The sequence below is a fragment of the Podarcis cretensis genome, assembly GCF_951804945.1.
Source record: "Podarcis cretensis genome assembly, chromosome: 13".
NCBI classification, from domain to species: domain Eukaryota; kingdom Metazoa; phylum Chordata; class Lepidosauria; order Squamata; family Lacertidae; genus Podarcis; species Podarcis cretensis.
In genome coordinates, this window is record NC_137182.1 from 1,884,200 (window position 1) to 1,905,225 (window position 21,026).

Sequence of the window (21,026 nt, forward strand, 5' to 3'; positions counted from 1 at the left end):
CTGCCCAGTTTGGGACCCACTGCCATACAACATCAAAATGGCCTTGTTTTGTAACCCTCTTAAAACCCTCTTAAAGGTAAAGGTAAAGGTACCCCTGCCCGTACGGGCCAGTCTTGACAGACTCTGGGGTTGTGCGCCCATCTCACTTAAGAGGCCAGGGGCCAGCACTGTCCGGAGACACTTCCGGGTCACGTGGCCAGCGTGACATCGCTGCTCTGGCGAGCCAGAGCCGCACACGGAAACGCCGTTTACCTTCCCGCTGGTAAGTGGTCCCTATTTATCTACTTGCACCCGGAGGTGCTTTCGAACTGCTAGGTTGGCAGGCGCTGGGACCGAGCAGCGGGAGCGCACCCCGCTGTAAAACCCTCTTATGGTGGGTTAAATGCTCAGACAAGGCAATGTCCTGTACCCTCTCAAAACACCCATCCCTAGAGAGACCTGCTGCACATTTCCAATATTTGGCAATGTTGAGTCTGGCTATTGCAAAGAACAGTCTTAGCAGCTCCTTGTGAACAAGGGTGGGATTTAAGTCACTGGCAATGGCCAGGAGAGCTAATACCAGGTCTGGGGTTAGAGACTGGTTTCTTATTGCACAAAGGTCCATGAATATAGACCACAAATAAGCTGTTAATATTTCACACTGCCACCACATATGAAGGAAGGTGCGCTTGTGACCATAGGCTCTCCAGCATAGCAGTAAAGTATCTTTCAGGATGTGTAACAGTCTAACAAGCATCCAATACCAGCATAGTAAAAGCTTGAGGGATGCTGCCTTTATTTTGGCAGAAATTGTCTTAATAGGTAGAGAGGATCATACCTTCCGCCTGCTTCCTTGAATAATCTTTAAGAGTATTATTTCTTTATTTCATATAATTTATATACCAATTGATTGTAAGAAGGTGGGGAGACTCCAAGAAGTTTACAAGAAGAACAAAGCAATACAAGAAAAATAAAGCAAAACAATCTATGAAAACAGTTAAAAACTAGGCTCCTTAATCCTGCAAAGGCAGATCCATCCTGCAAGTAAAGGTCAGCGAAGTGGCCTGAACTGTTGCCACGTGCTCAGAGGTTGGCATGGGGAGGCTTGGCCAACCTCTTGTCTTCTAGAATCTTCCCAAACAAATGGGCTACCTCCATGGCACAACCCCAGTGGATGGTGAGCCCAAAACCACCATGGCCATAGTTGTGGATCACCTGAGAGAGAAGGAAAAGGCAAGAAGAGAGCTACTTCACCAAGGAAAACAGCAGGAAGGAAAACATTACTTCCTATGGCAACTGAGTGTCAGAGTTGATTAATGCACCATCCACACATCAAACACACAGAGAACTGCATTTTGTTTCACTAAATTTCAGTAGGGCTAGCTTACTCGTACCCCCCCCCCCCACAAGGATATACGGAAAGTTACCCACCTCTGATTGTAACATCCCATGGCGAACAGCCTGGTGTTCTAATCGGACTCTTGGCCGTACGGGACGATGACCGCTCCAGTCATGGATGATTTTGGCTTTCTGGAAGCAGCAACATGCATGGTTATTCAGAGCAGGCAAGTGTAAGAAAACATGGGAAGTAGGGACAGCAATCCACTTTGCCAGAGCTTATACTGAATCTTCCTGTGGAAGAGCCATAACACAGTGGTAGAAGACTGGGGTGTTGCATCTCCAGCTCAAGGATAGGAAGCTGCAGCTCCCCTCCCCATCAGCGCCAGCCAGCCTGCCATCAAAGGCAGTGATGGCCAAACTTGGCCCTCCAGCTGTTTTGGGACTACAGTTCCCATCATCCCTGACCACTGGTCCTGTTAGCTAGGGATGATGGGACTTGTGGTCCAAAAACAGCTGGAGGGCCAGGTTCGGCCATCACTGGTCAAGGGTGATGGGAGTTGTAGTTCAGCAACATCTGGAGGGCCCCTGCGGGTCCCCCATTCCTGGGCCACAGGCTTGGGCACAGCCCTGTCTGAGATCTAGGGATGCCACCTTGGGTTGGGGAAAGTACAGGACGGGGCAGACAAAATAAAGGCAGGTGGGGGGAATGGGAGGAGCTAAAAATTACTTTACCTGGTGCAGAAATGACTTCAAAGCACTAGAATTATCAAATGGAAGCTATCAGTAACTGCAAACACTCCAACAGCAATATTGAAAGGAACTCTTCCCCACCTGCTGAATTTCTGCCTGCCAGAATCATGATGAATATAGAAACCCAGCCAAAAAAGAAAAAAAAGTGGGGGGGGGGGGGAGGAGAGAGAGATAGCAACAAATTCTGCTTCTCTTCCTCATAGAGCTTTGCTTCCAGCATCCTAACAGGGTTCACACAACCCCTCATCCCCCTGATGGCTCCAATATGATGCTTTAATGCCTAGGGATGGACAAATTATCATTATTATTTATTAAATTTATATACCACCCTTCATCCAGGCAATTTCAGTGACAGAACCCTAAATGTGAAAAGCCCTCCTCTGCAGACTCCATGCGATCTATTCTAGAGGTGGAAATAAGCCAAGAGACCCTTAAACACACAGTGAGAGGCACAGTGAGACTGAGCTATGAGAATGCTGACCTGTGCTTTAATTTACTTTTTAACTTATTGTTGGTTTTAATTTTTTTTAATAACAGTAATAACTTTTTACTAACAATTTCATTGTTTTATTCTTTGTGGTTGCTGTTTTTTAGCAACCAAGCTGTATACAAATGTTATGAAATAGGTCTGCCACCAGATAGGCATGCCCTGCCACTGGCCTCCATTTATACATTACTTGTCTGTGCAAACATGGTACAAACTCTTTAAGCCACCAGGAACTCTCTTAACCCAGAGCAAGAGATTTTGGGTATAATATACAGTTTGCAGCATGGGAAAACCAGTGCTTTCTTCTTTAAAATAATGTTTAGGGGTACTCTCATTTTGACTCAAGAAAATCACCATTTTATAGTTCAAATCAGGAAAAATAAATACAGTAAATGGACAAAAGTACAAAAATTCACAAAATGTTTAGGGGTATGCATACTCTTGCACCCCCCCACAAAAAAGCACTGGGAAAAACTATGGAGAGAGGATTTGAAATTTATGTGTTATACTTTAACAGAAAATTATATGAAAATGATGTATTGCTGATATTTAACCCCAAGTAAATTAGCAAAAATGTATAGGACAAGTTCAAATGTTTGTTGGAAATGTAAGGAAAAGGAAGGCACCTTTTATCATATGTGGTGGAATTGTAAAGGAATTCTGGGAAATGATATAAAATGAATTGAAAAAAAAAGTTTAAAACAACTTTTGTTAAAAAAAACAGAAACCTTTTTGTTAGGAATTGTAGGTGCAGAGATACTGAAGAAACTGAAAAGACTTTATGTATCCTACAACAGCAGCAAAGATGCTTCTTACCCAGAGTTTGAAAGATGACAAGATATCTACTAGGGCGGACTGGCAGATGAAATTATTGGACTACGCAGAGAGGGCAAGATTAACCAGGGAAAATCATAAATCAGGAGTGTCAGGGGCTGCTATCAAGGGAGGGGAGAGATGCAGGAACGTCCAGAGAGCCTCCCCCTTTGTTGAGCAGCTGCACCTCGTCAGGGTCTGGTGAAGGCGAGGCCTCAGGAGAAATGGATGAAGAAAGAAGGGGGGGGGTTGCAAAGGCTCACTCAGCCTGAGATGAGCCACAACGCGGCTCCCAAGGAGTTGTTTTCGCCAGGGGAATAAACGTAAGGAAAAGAGGCGGAGAGGGGTTTTTCTCTGGGCTTTTGTGCTGGAAGGCAAACCGGAAGAAACCACTTCTGGAATCTGCTAGTGATTGAGGCAGACATGGATTTTGGACTTCTGCACTCTACATAGTTTGCACTCAATAAAACCTGTAAAAGACAGGTCAGAGTCCTGGCTGTTTGTGAGCAACCACACACATTCCTCACAAGAAGGATCAAAACTTCAACAAAGAATGGGATAAATATATATTGTACTTGAAAGACCACTGTAAACACTTGAACTCTTTGGCAGGCTTTAAATAACTCTTGCAGTGATACAAGATTTTGGATACAATGGAGAATGGTAAATTAGATGGACTTATAATATGCAGTTTAAAAAGTTATTTAAAGAACCCATGGAGGTGAGGAGGGAAGACTTGAGATTCGGAAGAATCTTGTGTAAATTTTAATGTCTGTGATAATATTACTTGTGTGAATGAATTTGTAAAATCAAATAAAAATTATTTCAAAAAATAAATAAAGGAACTCCTTTAACCCAAGGGAAACTCAAAGCAGGTTGTGCTGTGCCCAGAACTCCCCCCTGTGTACAGGGAAGGCTTTGAGAGCAGGACGGCCTGCTCAGTCCCCGCAGCAGCACTGACCCACGCTGGTCACTGTACCTGGAGGCTAGGAAGCAGCTCACAGCACCCTTGCCAAATGCGCTGGTGGTCCTGGGGGCTGTTCTCTTGACTCCAGTTTCCCAGCTGAAATATTCCTCCCAATGTCACTGCGTTGCTCCTACAGCAGAAACAGAAAGGGAAGTGGCAGTGTGTGTGTGTGGAATCGGCCCTAAGCCAGGTTGGAAGAAATGGTGTCAAGCAAGGGTCACACAAGTGTGCCAGGCTGGCTACTGCCAAGCCACAATGGCAGTCTATTGCATTTGGTGTCAGCATCCTGCTCCTGCTCCTTTTGCCTGTGGGAGAAGTGACGCTCTGAGTCTCCCAAGCAATGCTTGTGTGCATCACACCACGAACGTCCCAGGGCTCCAGGATGGCCAGAGGACCCCAGGAGATGCTTTGGGGGCCTGTCATCATTTAGGCCAGATCCACACCATTTAAAGTACTGTATTTTTTGCACCATAACACTCACTTTTTTCCTCCTAGAAAGTAAGGGGAAATGTCTGTGCGTGTTATGGAGCGAATGCCTACGGATGGCGGGGGGATCTGCTGCAGTCGTGAGCAGAGGATCCATGGTTCCCCTTCCTTCCCTCCTCCGTGGCTCGCTTTGAAACAGCAAAGAGGGAGAAGAGCCGCTGAGTGGGGAGGAGAGAGGGACAGAGAGCCTGCTTCTTTAAAGGAGCAAAGCGGGAGAGGAGTCGCTTACACGAGTGTAAGCGGCTCCTGTCCAGTTGGTTCCTTTAAAGCAAGCAGGCTCTCTGTCCCTCTCTCCTCCCCACTCAGCTTGCTAAATAGCAGCAAAGTTTTTCAGCTCGCTAAGCTGGGGATGAGCGGGAAGGAGGGAGAAAAGCAGAGACTGCTTGCTTTAAAGGAGCAAAGTGGGAGAGGAGAGGAGCCTTCTCCCCTTATACCCCTCTTCTGCATTATTAGCAGCATCCTTCTCCACACACCCCACGCATGCTCCTTGTTCCTTGAGTGCTTTTCCTTCCCTCCCCACTTAAAACGTGGTTACAAAGCATGGATCCACATGGATCCTCAGGATTTTTGCACTGGGTCACCCCAAATTCACCATCAGATCACATAGCATGTCCATGGCTACATCTTGCACCAAAAAAATCACGCACCCACTGTTGCCTGGGGTCGCAGTGGTGCAAAAACGTGGTTACAAAGCATGGATCCACAGGGATCCTCAGGATTTTTGCTTTGGGCTACTCCAAACTCACTGTCAGATCACATGTCTGTGGCCACAGCATGAACCACAAAAATCATACATCCACTGTTTCGTTTAGAATATTTTTTTTCTTGTTTTCCCCCTCTAAAAACTACGTGCGTGTTATGGTCGGGTGCGTGTTATAGAGCAAAAAATACGGGTACATGGTTTCTTCCAAGGAATCCTGGGAACTGTCATTTGTATGGGGGTTGTAGCTTCGGGGGGGGGGCGGACAGACAACTACAGTTCATAATTCTTTAGGGGAAGCCATGCACTTTAAATTCATGGTTTGGATGTGACCCATGATTACTGTCCTATCTGTTACCTCTGTGTGTTGTGGGTTGGGATGGGCAACAGATCCTGAAATGGCCAAGTGAACAAGGGTTAAGAAATCACATAAAGCACAAGGGGTGGAAATGTTTCAGCCCAAAGGCCAATCACCCTCATCGGGGCCGCATTCCAGTAGTGATTGGAGGCTGGGGTTGAGGGAGAATTTCAATTCTGTTTGCATTTAAATTTGAATGTATCAAATCTGCACTTTCTGAAACAATATGAGAACCAAAGCACAGCCATCCTTCGAAATTTGCACTTAACCAAACCTTGCAATGCAGTTCTCCAGCAAATGTTTGCAGAAATGCGCTTATTCGGTGACAGTGTGCATAGAAATGAATATATTGTGAAAATAAGATGCAAAAATGCACCATATGAGGGGAAAGAGTTTGCAAAAACGTGTACATGAGTCAGACCTACAAATAAAAATGTGTTTGTTAGCAGAAATATACATGTAAAATGCTGAATAATTTTCATGAAGGGTTTTTTAAAATTGCAAAATGTGAACTGAACTTATGATTAGCAAAACCAGAAAGAGAGAGAACTGAAATGGACAGCTCCTTCTATCCCTAATGAAAAACGTGTTAATTAGGAGAAATTTGCACATAAAAAGCTGAAGATTTTTTGTGAGGATTAAAAAATAAATTAAAAATCAGACATTGCTGCAGAAATGTGGACAACTTAATCCAAGGCTGGAAAAATTAGAAACTGAGAAGGACAGATCTGTCCATCGCCACAAAGGCAAAAGTGGGCGAGATGCGACACTTATCTTTGTACATTAGGCTACATTCCAGTTGCACAAAAGTCAGAAATCTCTGCACCCGGCACCTCACACGCCCCTCCCTCCCTCCAGGCAAGCAAGCAAGCAAGCAAGCAGTGTTGCCCCAGTGGAAGGACACATCCAAGCAGGTTAAAGCGCTTGAGGTGGGTGCCAGCAGATGGTGTGAAGTGAGTGAGGGTGCAGACCAAGAAGGGTCCTAAGCACCAAAGAGGCCTGGAAGGCTGCAGCCAGACCCTGGGCCTGAGATTCCCCAACCCTGAGCAAGCATTTATTTGGGTCCACAACACAAATGTCATTGGGCTTCCCCAACGAGGAGTCCTCCAGATGTTTTGCAGTACAACTCAGCAGCACACTGGCAGGGCCTGATGGGAGCTGGAGGAGCAAACATCTGGAAGGCATCCAATTGGGGAGGACGACATTCTGTCATAGTCAGTTATGTTTTCCTTACCCAGGTATGATGTAAGGTGTGTTATAGATCTCAGTCTCAACATCATGGGTGATGATGAAATGCTTCACCCAGGGGGCCTCGACCTAGAGAGCCAAAACAAGCAGAGGCAACAGCAAGGGTGTATTGCTGCATTCACCCCAGCAGGAATCAGGTGACCTGAGGAACAAATCAAGCCCCACCTTGCCGTATAAAACTCCTGACTCTGGTCTGGATCCTCAGCTTGAGCAATGTCACAGAGTTGCAGACCCATCAACCCCATCATAGCCCCACCAGGACTGCAGGTGGATATGTGCTTCTTCAGATACAGGCAGCTTCTTCCCTTCTTGCAAGGCAGCCAAAAGAATCCTAGAAAGCCTGGCCTCACCTTGATGACTTGCCCCCGGCCCGGGCATAACTCAGGGTCAGGTTGTAGCTCCCCAGCACGAACCCCTGTGCAGTTGATTATGATGTCCACGCCTTCAGCCGTCAACTAAGCAAAAGACAGATTTGTGGTGTTACTGTCTCTGAAGGCAAATGGGAACTGGAATCCAAAAACATATAGAAGGCCAGAGGTTGGCCACCCTGGTTTTTTGTCCTGCTTAGCAAAAAATGGTTTGGAAAGTCCACCATATCTGCCTAAAGCAGGGCAGGAATTATTGGAGTCATACTCCAGAAATATCTAGAGAGAGGGCAGATGGTTGGGGGTTGTGACGTTAACATATGAGAGTGCTGGAGGTGAAACAGTTAAACAGGTTACCCAATCAGAACCCAGGGGGGTGGAGTCAGAGGAACTATAAAACCAGCTCTGGGAGGGGCGAAGGGGGAGTTTGTTGGGAGTTGGGTGGTTGGTTGGAGTGGGAGTGAATTGGGATAGAGTCTGGGGGTAGGTTGAGTTAGTGTAGTGAAATAAGCTGAGTCAGGAACAGTTAGGAGCTAGGAAGACAAGTAAATATCTTAGAGGTGGTTTAGTGAGTGAGAGCAGGTAGCGGAAGTTATAGGTCTGGATAGGCACCCCATGATTGTAACTGACCGATACCACTTATGAAACCACACACGCTTGTTAAACTGCAATAAATAAACAGAAGTTTATGTTCCAATGTAACCCTGACGGGACTCAGTATTGTACCAGGTAGGGCTGGGTGGTGGCAGCGAGAAATAAAGTGGTGGCACAGGGATCAATAGACGGTGAAGAGTCCAGGGACCCTGTGTGATCGCCACAGGGATGTCTGGGCTTACAGTCACACCAAGCATTTAAAGCACTAGGTTGTCACTTTAAATAATCAAGGCTTCCCCCAAGGAATTCTGGGAACTGTAGTGTGTTAAGGATGCTGAGAGTTGTTATGAAACCTCCAGAGCTATACGGTTCCCTGTGAAGAGGGATTGATTGTTAATTCACTCTGGGAGTCATAGAATCTTAGAATTGTAGAAATGGAAGCGACCCCAATGCTCATCTAGCCCAACCCCCTGCAATGCAAGAATCTCAGCTCAAGCATCCATGTAGTTCCGGGAGAGGAAGAGAGGCCTCTTCACACGTCTCAGTACCCTTAACAAACCACAGGTCCCATAGTTCTTTGGGGGAAGCCGTGTCTGTTTAAAGTGGCATCATAATGTGTGGTGTGTATTGTTGGACTACAATTCCCATCATCCCTGACCACTGGGCCATGCTGGTTAAGGCTGATGGGAGGAGTTGTAGTCCAACAATAGCTGGGACCCAAGGCTGGTCTAGTGTCTCAAAGTGGTTTCCCAACGCAGTTCCAAAGGACTCCAAGGAACCCTCAGATATAACCCTTGGCACCTGCCAATGCCCCCTACCCTTCCAATGTTTATAATTTAAAGGAGGTGTTGAGTGGGGAGCACAGGTGCTCCACCTGTCGGGGGGGCGGTCGCATCTGAACATTGCTGGTTTTTCTTTTGTAAAAAGGTTTTTGGTTGTGCTACCAACAGTTTCCAAAATTTCCAAATATGCCCCGAGGGCTAAAAAAAAGTTTGGGACTCCTAGTCTGGAATATCCTATCACCTTTGATTCTGTGTTGTAGACGACACATTGTCCCTTGGCAATATTGAAGAATTTCAACTTTGTCTTTTGTAAACCTTTGTCAAAGATGCCAAAGTTCCAGAATGGCGTTTTACCAGCAACTGACATATTTCTATCCAAGCGTATTTAAGAAAACTCCAGGAGAGGATTGGAATGACCACTGGAGATGCCAGGGGGGAACTATTCCAGACTGGTGGAAAGGTTTTAAGGCTGGTCCCACCTTCCAGGGTTATGGCTAATCTGAGTAAAGGGAAGCAACTGGGCCACATTAATTCAGAGAAGCATAGAACGGCAGAGCTGGGAGGGAACCAAAGGGTCATCTAATTCTAATCCAAACCTGTGCTGTGCAATGCAAGAATCATAACTAATTTGTTTTTATATTGTGTTATTCAAAAAATTAAATACAGTTCATGTAAACATATATATGGGTGGGTTATTATTATTATTTTTACAATCTTGCAGGAATTCAGAATTTATTTATTTATTGAAATTTTGTATACCACTGGACTGTGAAAAACTTCAGACCTCAAAGCTTTCTCCTTCCCCAAAATTCCTTGCTCCAGTTCTGCTCAGAATGCAGCCATATTTAAAGCCTAACGATAGACTCCCCCCCTCCCCTCCCCCTGTATCTAATCCTGTCCGCAGCTGGTGGAAAAGGGAAATAAATGCCTTTATCAATGCCCCTCCCAGAATACATTTAAATTCCCAACTAACCTCCTGGAAGGACTCAATTTTCCGATGAAAGAACTTGATGCTCTGCAGCTTTAACCTGTAAGACAAATGTTGCCTTGTAAACAACAGGGCGAGCCACTGTGACTGATGGCTAACATTCTGACACTTCTCCAATTCTGGTGACATCCCTAGAAAGAGCCCAGTGAGGTCTCAGCATGCTGGCTGACTGTTGGCACTGGGTGCTGGGTGACTATTAGGGCAAGAGGAACCCTGAAAAGCCAGCTGGAGTAGGAGAAATGGAATGGAATGGAGTATCTTGACAGGAACCATGGCTGGCTGGCAGCCTCTTCCAGACAAAGGGCACTTGCAGAGCACCTGCTATGCCTGTGGAAGGTTCCATGCTCCGTTCCCAAGGGCATCTCCCGGTAGGGCTGGGAGGGAACTGAAGAGCCAGTCAGTGTAGAGATAATACCGAGCTTGGCAGACCAATGGTCAAACTCTGACAAGGCACCTTCTCATGGTCGGTATGGATATTGTCAGAACAGAGAGAAGAAAGCAAATATCATACACACCTCTTTGTAAGCCAGGGTAAATATCGTTTGCCCTCCAGCATCAGAGCTGTGTTGAACCAACCATAGCTGAAACCAGGGAAATGAAAGATAAGGACATAGAAATGGGCTACCATCTGAAATACAGGGGTCCCTTCACTTATGGGGTGCTTTTGTTCCCGGGCTACATGCAGACATGTGAAATCACATAAAGTGGAGAGGGCGTTGCTGAGAGAGGCTGGAAAGCGACTCTCTCTTGGTGGACTCCATCCATCCATCCCATCCACCTTCCTCAAGTGGCAACGCAGCCTTTTGAGCGCATGTTCTGCTGGCCTCTGGTGACTGGAATGTTGAGCTGGGAGTCAGAGGGTCAGTGGTTCCCGGGGCCCGGGGCCACTGTGGGGCCTCTTGGCACTCTCCCTGTTAGTCTTGGAAGGTGCTGGAGGAGGTTTCTGCAAGTCTATGATTCTATAATAGCCGTCACATCCAGGGAGTGTCATTTATGCCGCTGGAATTTACCTCTCCCCCTCCTCATTTTAGTCCTGCTCTAGATGGCCTCCTAGCCCACCAGAGAGGTCGTGTCAGCCTTATCTCACAAAGCAAACACCCAAAACCTAAAGGGAAGAGAGAATTGATCAATACCTGTAGCCAGGGAAGAGCTCAAGCTCTTTCTGTGACAAGGTCCTAAATCCCAAAACAATATTCTTCCATGATGGGTCCTGCAGAGGAGAAAGTATTGTGCCAGTTATAAGGCAACTGAGGGAAGAGTCCACATGTCTAAGATGCTCTGGTCCAGTCACCTTGTTCTCTGTGAAAATTGATAATTTGTACCAAATGGCGTCATTTAACTGTGATTCATGCACCACTTCTTGAGCAAGTCATTCAAGAAATTAGAATAGATTCCACTAACGAAGAGAGATGCACCTGAGATGCATTTGGCCTCATGTTCCTACACCTATTGGTTGTGGGTTTCCCCCTTTGCTTTGCAGTGATGCAAAAATAGCCATATTGAGTGTCATGCAAATAGGCCATGGAAAGCAATCTCCCATTATCATCTGTCTATGCAATACTCCAGAACTCCTTCTACAAGGAAGACCAAACATCCTTTGAAATAATTGCTCTTATTTAACATCAGTTACTTACCGGAACTGGCTGTGTAAAGAGATTGTATCCAGAGAGCAGAAACAACCCCATCTCCTCAGCTTCTGGTGAATTAATGTGTTGAAGAAGATAATCAAAAGTCTCTTTATTCCAGAGTCTGTCATATTAAATAATACAGTCACACAATTACACACTCTAGGATTGTACTGTAAATTTTCCTGCAACTTGATGGTCTACCAGAAAACAGAATGGATGAGTCTCTCGATGCAATGCCTCTCCCAAGACAAATATGCCAATACAATGCCTTTCCCGTAATGGTGGATTGTTTATTGTGCCAGGAATTAGTCCAACCCACCCCCACCGAGGCTGGCATGCTTCCCCTCTCCTCCCCTTCTCCAGTATGTCTGCAAGGAGGAGTTGGGAAGTATTTGCTTTTGATTTCAACTACCCACAGTTTAGCATCACATTCAGACTCTAAACTGTGGTTAACCTTAGCTACAGTACCATGTGTTTCAACCAAATTCATAAAACAGTTTGATTAGCCACAGTTCTTTGTTTTTGGACAACGTTGACATAGCCATGGTTAATCCAAAATGGCTTCCAGTCTGCTTCTCACAGATGCACTGGAAAAGGAAGGGAAACACATGGATCTGGGAAGGGGCTGTCAGTATATGGAAACATCACCGCTGCAGACAGCCAGTTTGTTGACATCACATGTTTGTTGGCCTATCTGTGGGAAAGAAGAATTTTCCAGGACATTCACAGGCTGGATAAGTCTTTGTGAAGAGTGTAACTTGAAACTTTCTGTGTGCGCATGTACAGGAAGTTTGTCAGACTTGCTGGAAGAACTGAACTGAAAGGACGTGTTTTTCTCTAGTGCTGTAATGTCAGAAATAAACATCATGTAAATAGATTTCTGACTTATTTTCTTTCCCCTGCGGAAGCAGGAGGGAGGGGTTGTGCATTTTACCCACGCTTGGGAAAATGTCGCCTATCAAAATCTCCCTGGTCTGTCTGAGATATCAGCCAGAGGAGGTTACTGGTAAGCAAGCTCCGAGGACAGTGAGAGGGGCCAGCCTCTATGGAGGGGGCTTGCAAACCAACAGGGGCCAGGCTCCTTCCCTTCATTTTCTTCCCTTTTTCTCCTGCCTTTCTTCCATCTGGGATCCCAAAGGGGTGTATGTGTGGGTTCCAGGCCTCCATCTATCCAGGCACTGACCCAACCCAGCTCTGCTTATGTGTCAACCATGGGAAATAATGACCCACTGAAAACGCTTCCAACTCCCTTCAGAATGGCTGACTGCCTTCAGCTTGAAGCATACTTCTGCTGCCTGCCTGTCTAGGCCTTCACAGAAAGAAGGCCTCACCAACCTCTCCACTGCTCTTATCCTTGGGAAGTTTTTTCTGAATATTTAGTTCAGATTTGCCTCTCTGCAGTTTAGTCCTCACTGAAGAGCCACACAGGCAGAGCAGGGAGACTGAACCAACAGGGCTTAGTGTAAGGATGAGCTACACAGATGAGAACATATAGGGATGCAATTCCTCAATTATCAGGGAATCCAAGGCTTTTAGTCTTATGTTTGTTTGTTTTTATAAATAAATTGATTTTTATGGAATTTTTCTCAGACAAATAAAAAATATGTAATGGCAAACACAACCTGCTTAACAAAACTTGGCTTAACAAAACTTGTACACCTGTCACTGATGGTTTACAGAAAAAAATGTAAAGCAATCAGAGAGCACTATATTAAGTAAGGTGTAGAAACAGCAGTCTGAAAGGCCAAAGGAAGTAATTTATACATTTTTAAGCTAAAGGCCAAATATGTTTAGATATAATAATAATAATAATAATAATAATAATAATAATAATAATAATAATATTTATACCCTGCCTATCTGGCTGGGTTTCCCCAGCCACTCTGCGCGGCTTCCAACCAAATATTAAAAACAATATAGCATCATACATTAAAAAGGTCCCTAAACAGGGCCGCCTTCAGTTGTCTTTTAAAAGTAAAATAGTTGCTTATTGCCTTGACATCTGCTGGGAGGATGTTCCACAGGGCAGGCGCCACTACCGAGAAGGCCCTCTGCCTGGTTCCCTGTAAGCTCACTTCTCGCAGGTTGTCACAGAACAAATTCAACTAACCAAAACCAACCAACTGAGAATGATGTTTTGTCAAATGCCCCTCTAAGTTGTCTGTTATGTCCCGTGACATTTTCTACCACCGCCAAGTGCCAACCCTGACTCCACCGTCCTGTAGAGTGAAAGGGGTCTTACGTTTCTTGAGTGTTTCCCTTGTCGTAGAGATATGGCTGCCAAAGACCCGCTGCCCCGTCGCTGGTGGTGTGAGGCGTAAACTGGTCGGCATAGATCTCTATTTCCAGGGGCTGATCTGCTGAGTGGTATCGGTCACGAATGCAGAGGGCTGTGGACAGTCCAATGATGCCGGCTCCAATCACAGCAACACGCATGGTGGGGGGCTTAAATTCTCTCCCCTGGGGGAAGAAAATGGCTACAGCTTTGTGCACCTGGCATTAAATCCCAACAAACATAGCAAAACTCATTCCTGGGTGGCCATACCTAGGCTTGGTAACTCTATTTGCATCCCCTCCAACATTCCTCAGATTAAAATAAGGACTTTTCTCACTTCCTTGCCCCTCCTTGACCTCCCCATTTTTTGTCCCCTACTATAGAGCATTTCCTATCAGAAGAAGGGCAAGTGCTGCCACTACTACACCAACAAGACAAAGCACACACACCATCCTCCATCCCAGGAAAACTCCTTAATCCCAATTTTATTTTATTCTTTGGTAGATTTACCAAAAAGCTCAACAACTTTTGGGGTGTCCTGGTTCTTCCTTTTTGAAATATGGCAGCCCTAGGATTGGAAGGCACAAAATCCATCTCTTAGATTTGGGGGAGCTAGTCTCAAACGTTTGTTGGGGGAGACCTAGGGTTTTTTGGGGGGAGTTATTTGTCCTGTCTGCACGCTTCTTATGATGGAGGACCGCTGTAGCCACCCCCAATGACACATTCTCAAGATGGAGAGTGAGGGAACAGCTGCAGTCGCCTGTGGTTCCTGCGCAATATTTGCCATCTTGCCAAAGGTTGCAGGCAGCTTTACCTGCAGCAATTGCATGTTGATTGCCCTCTTAGAAGACAAAGTCCAGCAACTGGAGGAACGTGTAGCTACACTCCAAAGAATTAGAGAGCTGGAGCTCTTTTTGGAAGCAACAGAGCACACCGTCTCCACCAAAGAGGAGACAGGGGACTCCCCTGAGAAGGAGGCTAGTTCACCAGCACAGGAGCCAGATATATGGAGAAACGTGACTCAAAGAAGTAGGAGGCCCAGGGTTCGCTCTGATTGTTTAGAAATACACAATCGCTTTGAGGTCCTCTCCCCTAGCATGGAAGACGAAGAGCAGACTCCATTTGAGGATCTCTCCCTCATTACAGTCGATCAGGTATATGAAGACAAGCAGCAAAGTCAGTCCTCAGGGAATGTGCAGGCGACCTTGGAACGGACAGCTCACGGAAGAACCCCGACCAAACCTAAGAAGAAGCGTGTAGTGGTGATAGGGGATTCCCTACTGAGGGGAACAGAAGCAGTGATCTGTGGGCCTGACAAGATGTCTCGGGAAGTGTGCTGTCTCCCCGGGGCTAAGATCCAAGATGTAACTGAACGTCTGCAAGGAATCATAAAACCCACTGACAAATACCCCTTCCTCTTGGTTCATGTGGGAACCAATGACACTGCAAGCAATAGCCTCCAGAAGATCAAAAGAGACTATGAGGCTCTGGGCAGGAAATTGAAGCAATTAAATGCACAAATTGTCATCTCATCTGTCCTCCCAGTTGAACGACGTGGCCCAGGGAGAGAGGGAAAAATAGTGGAAGTGAACAGCTGGCTTCGCAAATGGTGTAAACAGGAACGGTTTGGATTCTTAGATCACGGACTGCAGTTTCTTGAAAATGGACTTCTGGCAAGCGATGGGCTGCACCTCGGTTGGGAGGAATGTTTTTGCCAAAAATCTCAGAAACCTCATCAGGAGGGCTTTAAACTGACTAATGTGGGGGAGGGAGACAGTGCTCCTGAAGGCAGGAGTCTATCAATTGATGAAGATGATCATCCAAATGTCATAGACCAAATGGAGCAAACAGCACGCAGACCTAGTGGTGGGAGGAAAAAATCCTTAAATAAGAGACACGGGGGAATGATTAATGGACTTCAATGTCTGTACACTAATGCGCAAAACATGGGAAATAAACAAGATGAGCTTGAGCTCTTGGTACAGCAAACTAAATATGACATAATAGGCATCACTGAAACCTGGTGGGATAACTCCCACGACTGGAATGTAATAATGGAGGGATACAATCTATTTCAGAGAAACAGACCAGACAAGAAAGGAGGAGGAGTGGCGTTATATGTCAGGGATGTGTATACCTGTGAAGAGATCCAAGATTTAGAACCTCAAAGCCAAAGTGAGAGCATTTGGGTCAAAATTAAGGGAGAGAAGAATAACAGGGATCTCATTGTGGGAGTTTACTATAGATCCCCAAGCCAAACGGAGGACATAGATGATGCCTTCCTGGAACAGATGGCCAAGCATGCAAAAGGAAGGGAGATAGTAGTAATAGGGGACTTCAATTACCCGGATATTTGCTGGATGTCAAACTCAGCCAAGAGCATAAGGTCAAACAGATTCCTCACTGGCCTTGCAGACAACTTCATTGTCCAGAAAGTGGGAGAAGCAACAAGAGGAACAGCCATTTTAGATCTGGTCCTAACCAATGTTGATGACCTAGTTAGTGGGGTAGAAGTGGAAGGATCATTAGGCGCGAGTGATCTTGCTCTTCTGAAGTTTACTATACAGCGGAAAGGAGCAGCCAAGCATACTAGGACTCAATTTCTTGACTTTAAGAAAGCCGACTTCATAAAACTTAGGGAAGTGCTGGGTGAGATCCCATGGACAGTAATACTAAAAGGAAAGGGAGTTCATGATGGCTGGGAGTTTGTTAAGAGGGAGATAGTAAAAGCACAACTTCAGGCAATACCAATGAGACGGAAACATGGAAGGTGCCTAAAGAAGCCAGGGTGGCTATCTAAAGAACTTTTAACTGAGTTAAGATTAAAAAAGGATGTGTACAAAAAATGGAAAAGGGGGGAAAGCACCAAAGAGGAATTCAAACAAATAGCCAGCACGTGTAGACACAAAGTCAGAAAAGCTAAAGCACAGAATGAACTCAGGCTTGCTAGAGAGGTTAAAAGCAACAAAAAAGGCTTTTATGGGTATGTTCGTAGCAAAAGGAAGAACAAAGAAACCGTGGGGTCACTCAGAGGAGAAGATGGTGAAATGCAAACAGGGGACACAGAAAGGGCTGAACTCCTCAATGCCTTCTTTGCCTCAGTCTTCTCCGATAAAGAAAACAATGCCCGACCTGAAGAATTTGGAGCAAATGATTCAGCAGAGGAAACACAGCCCAGAATAACTAAGGAAATAGTACAAGAATACTTGGCTAGTTTAGATGTATTCAAGTCTCCAGGGCCAGATGAACAGTCTGTGAGCACCTAGAAAGGAATACTGTGATCACCAATAGTCAGCATGGATTTCTGAAAAATAAGTCATGTCAGACTAACCTGATCTCGTTTTTTGACAGAATTACAAGCCTGGTAGATGAAGGGAACGCAGTGGATGTAGCCTACCTTGATTTCAGCAATGCATTTGACAAGGTGCCCCATGATATTCTTGTAAAGAAGCTGGTAAAATGCGTTCTTGACTATGCTACCACTCAGTGGATTTGTAACTGGCTGACTGACCGAAGCCAAAGGGTGCTCATCAATGGTTCCTCTTCATCCTGGAGAAGAGTGACTGGTGGGGTGCCACAGGGTTCTGTCTTGGGCCCGGTCTTATTCAACATCTTTATCAACGACTTGGATGATGGACTCAAGGGCATCCTGATCAAATTTGCAGATGACACCAAACTGGGAGGGGTGGCTAACACCCCAGAGGACAGGATCACACTTCAAAACGACCTTGACAGATTAGAGAACTGGGCCAAAACAAACAAGATGAATTTTAACAGGGAGAAATGTAAAGTATTGCACTTGGGCAAAAAAAATGAGAGGCACAAATACAAGATGGGTGACACCTGGCTTGAGAGCAGTACATGTGAAAAGGATCTAGGAGTCTTGGTTGACCACAAACTTGACATGAGCCAACAGTGTGACGCGGCAGCTAAAAAAGCCAATGCAATTCTCGGCTGCATCAATAGGAGTATAGCATCTAGATCACTGTATTCTGCTCTGGTCAGACCTCACCTGGAGTACTGTGTCCAGTTCTGGGCACCACAGTTCAAGAAGGACACTGACAAACTGGAACGTGTCCAGAGGAGGGCAACCAAAATGGTCAAAGGCCTGGAAACGATGCCTTATGAGGAACGACTAAGGGAGCTGGGCATGTTTAGCCTGGAGAAGAGGAGGTTAAGGGGTGATATGATAGCCATGTTCAAATATATAAAAGGATGTCACATAGAGGAGGGAGAAAGGTTGTTTTCTGCTGCTCCAGAGAAGCGGACAGGGAGCAATGGATCCAAACTACAAGAAAGAAGATTCCACCTAAACATTAGGAAGAACTTCCTGACAGTAAGAGCTGTTTGACAGTGGAATTTGCTGCCAAGGAGTGTGGTGGAGTCTCCTTCTTTGGAGGTCTTTAAGCAGAGGCTTGACAACCATATGTCAGGAGTGCTCTGATGGTGTTTCCTGCTTGGCAGGGGGTTGGACTCGATGGCCCTTGCGGTCTCTTCCAACTCTATGACTCTATGATTCTATGATTCTATGAAAAGCATGCAGGCTGGTGAGTTTCTAGGTCAGTGTGCCACACTCCAGCCGGGAGAGCCTGGCACACCCTCCAGATGCCGCTCCTTCTGCTTAGGGGCTAACAATAGATCCCTCTGTGCACAGGAATGCCAGCATGAAAGTGCTGCTTCCCAGTTCTCAAAACTCTGCACCCACTGGCCAGAGAACTTGGCTTCCCTTGTGGCAGAGTCTTGAATGGCTATTCTGTCAGCACAGCCGTTTCTTTCAGAGAAAGACAGCAGAAAGAAACCCTGCAAGTGGCAGAAAAGCTTATTGCCGGAATAACAACATCTGAGGGTTTTTTTGGGGGTGGGGGGGGGACTGTGCTAGCTTAAAAAAAAAAAGAATTTGCTTTCTTCCATAAGCACAGGAGAAGAGGCTGCTGCATCAGGCCATTGGCCCATCTAGTCCAGCCTCCTGTTCTCACAGTGGCCAAGGAGATGCCCCCAGAGGAAGCCAGCAGGCAGGAGCCAAACCCAGGACCCCTCTCCCATCCTGCACTTCCCAGCAAGTGGGATTCAGGAAAATTGCTGCCTCCCTCCAACCACGGTGGCAGAGCATAGCAGCCTTATCCTCCACAAACCATCAAACGTGAATATTCTTGGTAATGCTGGAGTTTGATACAAACAGAAAATGTCTTGCTCTCTTTTGAAAGATAGACTGGACGGTAGTTTATAACGGACTTCTGCAAAGAAACAAACCAGCCAGGGACTGTCCCAGGGAATGGTCAAATGAAGCCTTTTTCCCTATGAGGAAAGGTGCAGCTTTGGGGACTGTAAGGATGAGTAAGAGGAAAGATGATAAATAGTGTTTGAAATCATGTAGATGGAGGCGACCCCCCATAACACTAGAACATGTGGACATCCAGTGAAGCTGACTTCAGGAGGTGTCTAACACCTCCTTTCTTCGTGCAGCCCAGAGCTACACTGTGGAGCACCTTCTCACAGGGATGGCCACCAACTGAGATGGCTTTAGAAGAGGCCTGGGAATTTGTGGAGGAGGAGAGGGCTGCTCTACTTCCTCACCTGAAGGATCTTGCTGGTGGGCTTCCAGTAGGCAACTGCTTCAGCACTGTGGGAACAGGATGCTGGGCTCAATGGGTCACTGGCCTGATCCAGGCTGGGCAGGAAGGCCCACATGTAAATTAAGGCACATGAACTGCAAGGCATCCGCCCAGAACACAGCCTGCCCATCCCCCACCCCCACAGCTGCCAAGGTGTATTTTGAACTGCTGACAACACACTGAGAAACAAGTATGGATTTTCTAGTAGATCTTTAACTCAAAGAGCACACACAGTGGAATGTGCACCCGTGGGAAGCTGCTGCCAGTCAGTGTAGACAATACTGAGTTAGGTGAACTAATGGTCTGACTTGTGATAAGGCAGCTTCCTGCATTTCCCTTTGTGGGTTTGTTTGTTTTTTAAAGTTAACAGAGAACCTCTTTAGTGCAGAGTACATGAGCACAGCATGCAACAGATAACAGCCTTCTTTAATGTGTGATGTAGGGGATGGGTGTCCAGGCAGTTTTGTTTGGAATGAAGCAATATGGGGAGACAGCCTAGGGTGGCAGGATCCACAGGGGCAGCAGTTCCTGCCTCCAGGGTATGCACTGCCTGCCGCTGCTGCTACCACAGTTGCAGCAGTGGCGGTAGCTGCATGCTCCTTGGAGGTCAGATCCACCCTGCTTTACAACTCCCAGGGTGAATAGGAGGTCTGCTGGCCTCCCACCACTAAGGAGGAAATGGTGGAGGGCTGCCCTCTGGCATCTCCTGGGCTCTGCATCCACCCTGCATGATTCATAGCTCCCCCCTCCCCCAGACCCTGATTCCCAGTTCAACCATTGGGTGAGGTTGATTTGAATGCCCCCCCGTTTCCAGTGCAGATCTTCACGTACCCTTTTCCCTGGCAGTGGGGAGGTGCCATTTTGTGGTTCAACTCAGGTGCCAAAATGTATTGGACTGACCTTGGGCGAAACTATGGGTATTTCAAGCGTTTCCTCATTTTAATCACTGAAATGCTGAGGTTATGCTGGCATTATCAACCAGATTTCCTCTATCTTCCAAGGGTTTAGGGGAAACTAGCTTGCCATACACCATCATGTCTTGCTTGACAACTGCAAAGACTCAGAAGCAGGGACTTCTAAAATTATTCACAATGGAAGCTGCAATTCTGAAAACTTAACATGTCAGAAGCCACATTTCACCAATTTGCAAAACAGCAGCAGCCCAGGAGATAACTGAATACATAAACCCAAGCCTGTTTTCAGTTCCTTTCAAGTCAGTTCTTTGCCAGTTTCTACTGCTTTCAAGCCAATCCCCTCGAAGGGCAGAATTCAGAAACAATGAAAGAAAGCAATGTTTTCTGCAGGCACACACAACCACCAGGCAGGCACATTTCTTTTTAGCAAGTCAAAAGAAAGAAAATAAATGTTACCCTCTTGCTGACAAAATACACTTTCCAGAAATGCTTTTTCACCCAACCACGGCCCCAACTTGTAGGCAGGCAGGCAGTCTCCAGACTGGATCCTGAGAACGACTTGCAAGGTGACTAGTCACAAACCTTATGTATTTCAGGAGCTTGGAAAGAGGGGTCAAAGTTCCCTGTAGAATGAACATGGGGGAGAATGAGGTGGAGTTTAACCTTCTGTGCTGCCAAACTTGAAGAGTTGGCATTTCCCTGAGAGAACTCCCTGTTTCAAACTGGAACTCTGTGTCAG

At 46.1% G+C, this 21,026-nt stretch overlaps 1 protein-coding gene across 2 annotated transcripts; it reads right to left on the minus strand.

The window, feature by feature from the left end:
* Window positions 1–837: 837 nt before the first annotated feature.
* On the minus strand, window positions 838–19,428 carry DAO (D-amino acid oxidase). 2 transcript variants are annotated; one of them, XM_079949934.1, is made up of 11 exons: window positions 19,335–19,428; window positions 13,729–13,943; window positions 11,493–11,607; window positions 10,992–11,068; window positions 10,374–10,439; window positions 9,844–9,898; window positions 7,480–7,584; window positions 7,116–7,198; window positions 4,350–4,467; window positions 1,411–1,509; window positions 838–1,194 (listed from the first exon to the last, which is right to left on the minus strand). In XM_079949934.1, the coding sequence occupies exons 2-11, from the start codon at window positions 13,920–13,922 to the stop codon at window positions 1,063–1,065; spliced, it is 1,044 nt and encodes a 347-aa protein (XP_079806060.1). In that variant the 5' UTR covers window positions 13,923–13,943; window positions 19,335–19,428; the 3' UTR covers window positions 838–1,062. The 2 variants fall into 2 exon arrangements, with proteins under 2 accessions (XP_079806060.1, XP_079806061.1); XM_079949935.1 differs by lacking the exon at window positions 19,335–19,428 and having other exon boundaries at window positions 11,493–11,554; window positions 13,729–13,940.
* Between the last annotated feature and the right edge of the window lie 1,598 nt (window positions 19,429–21,026).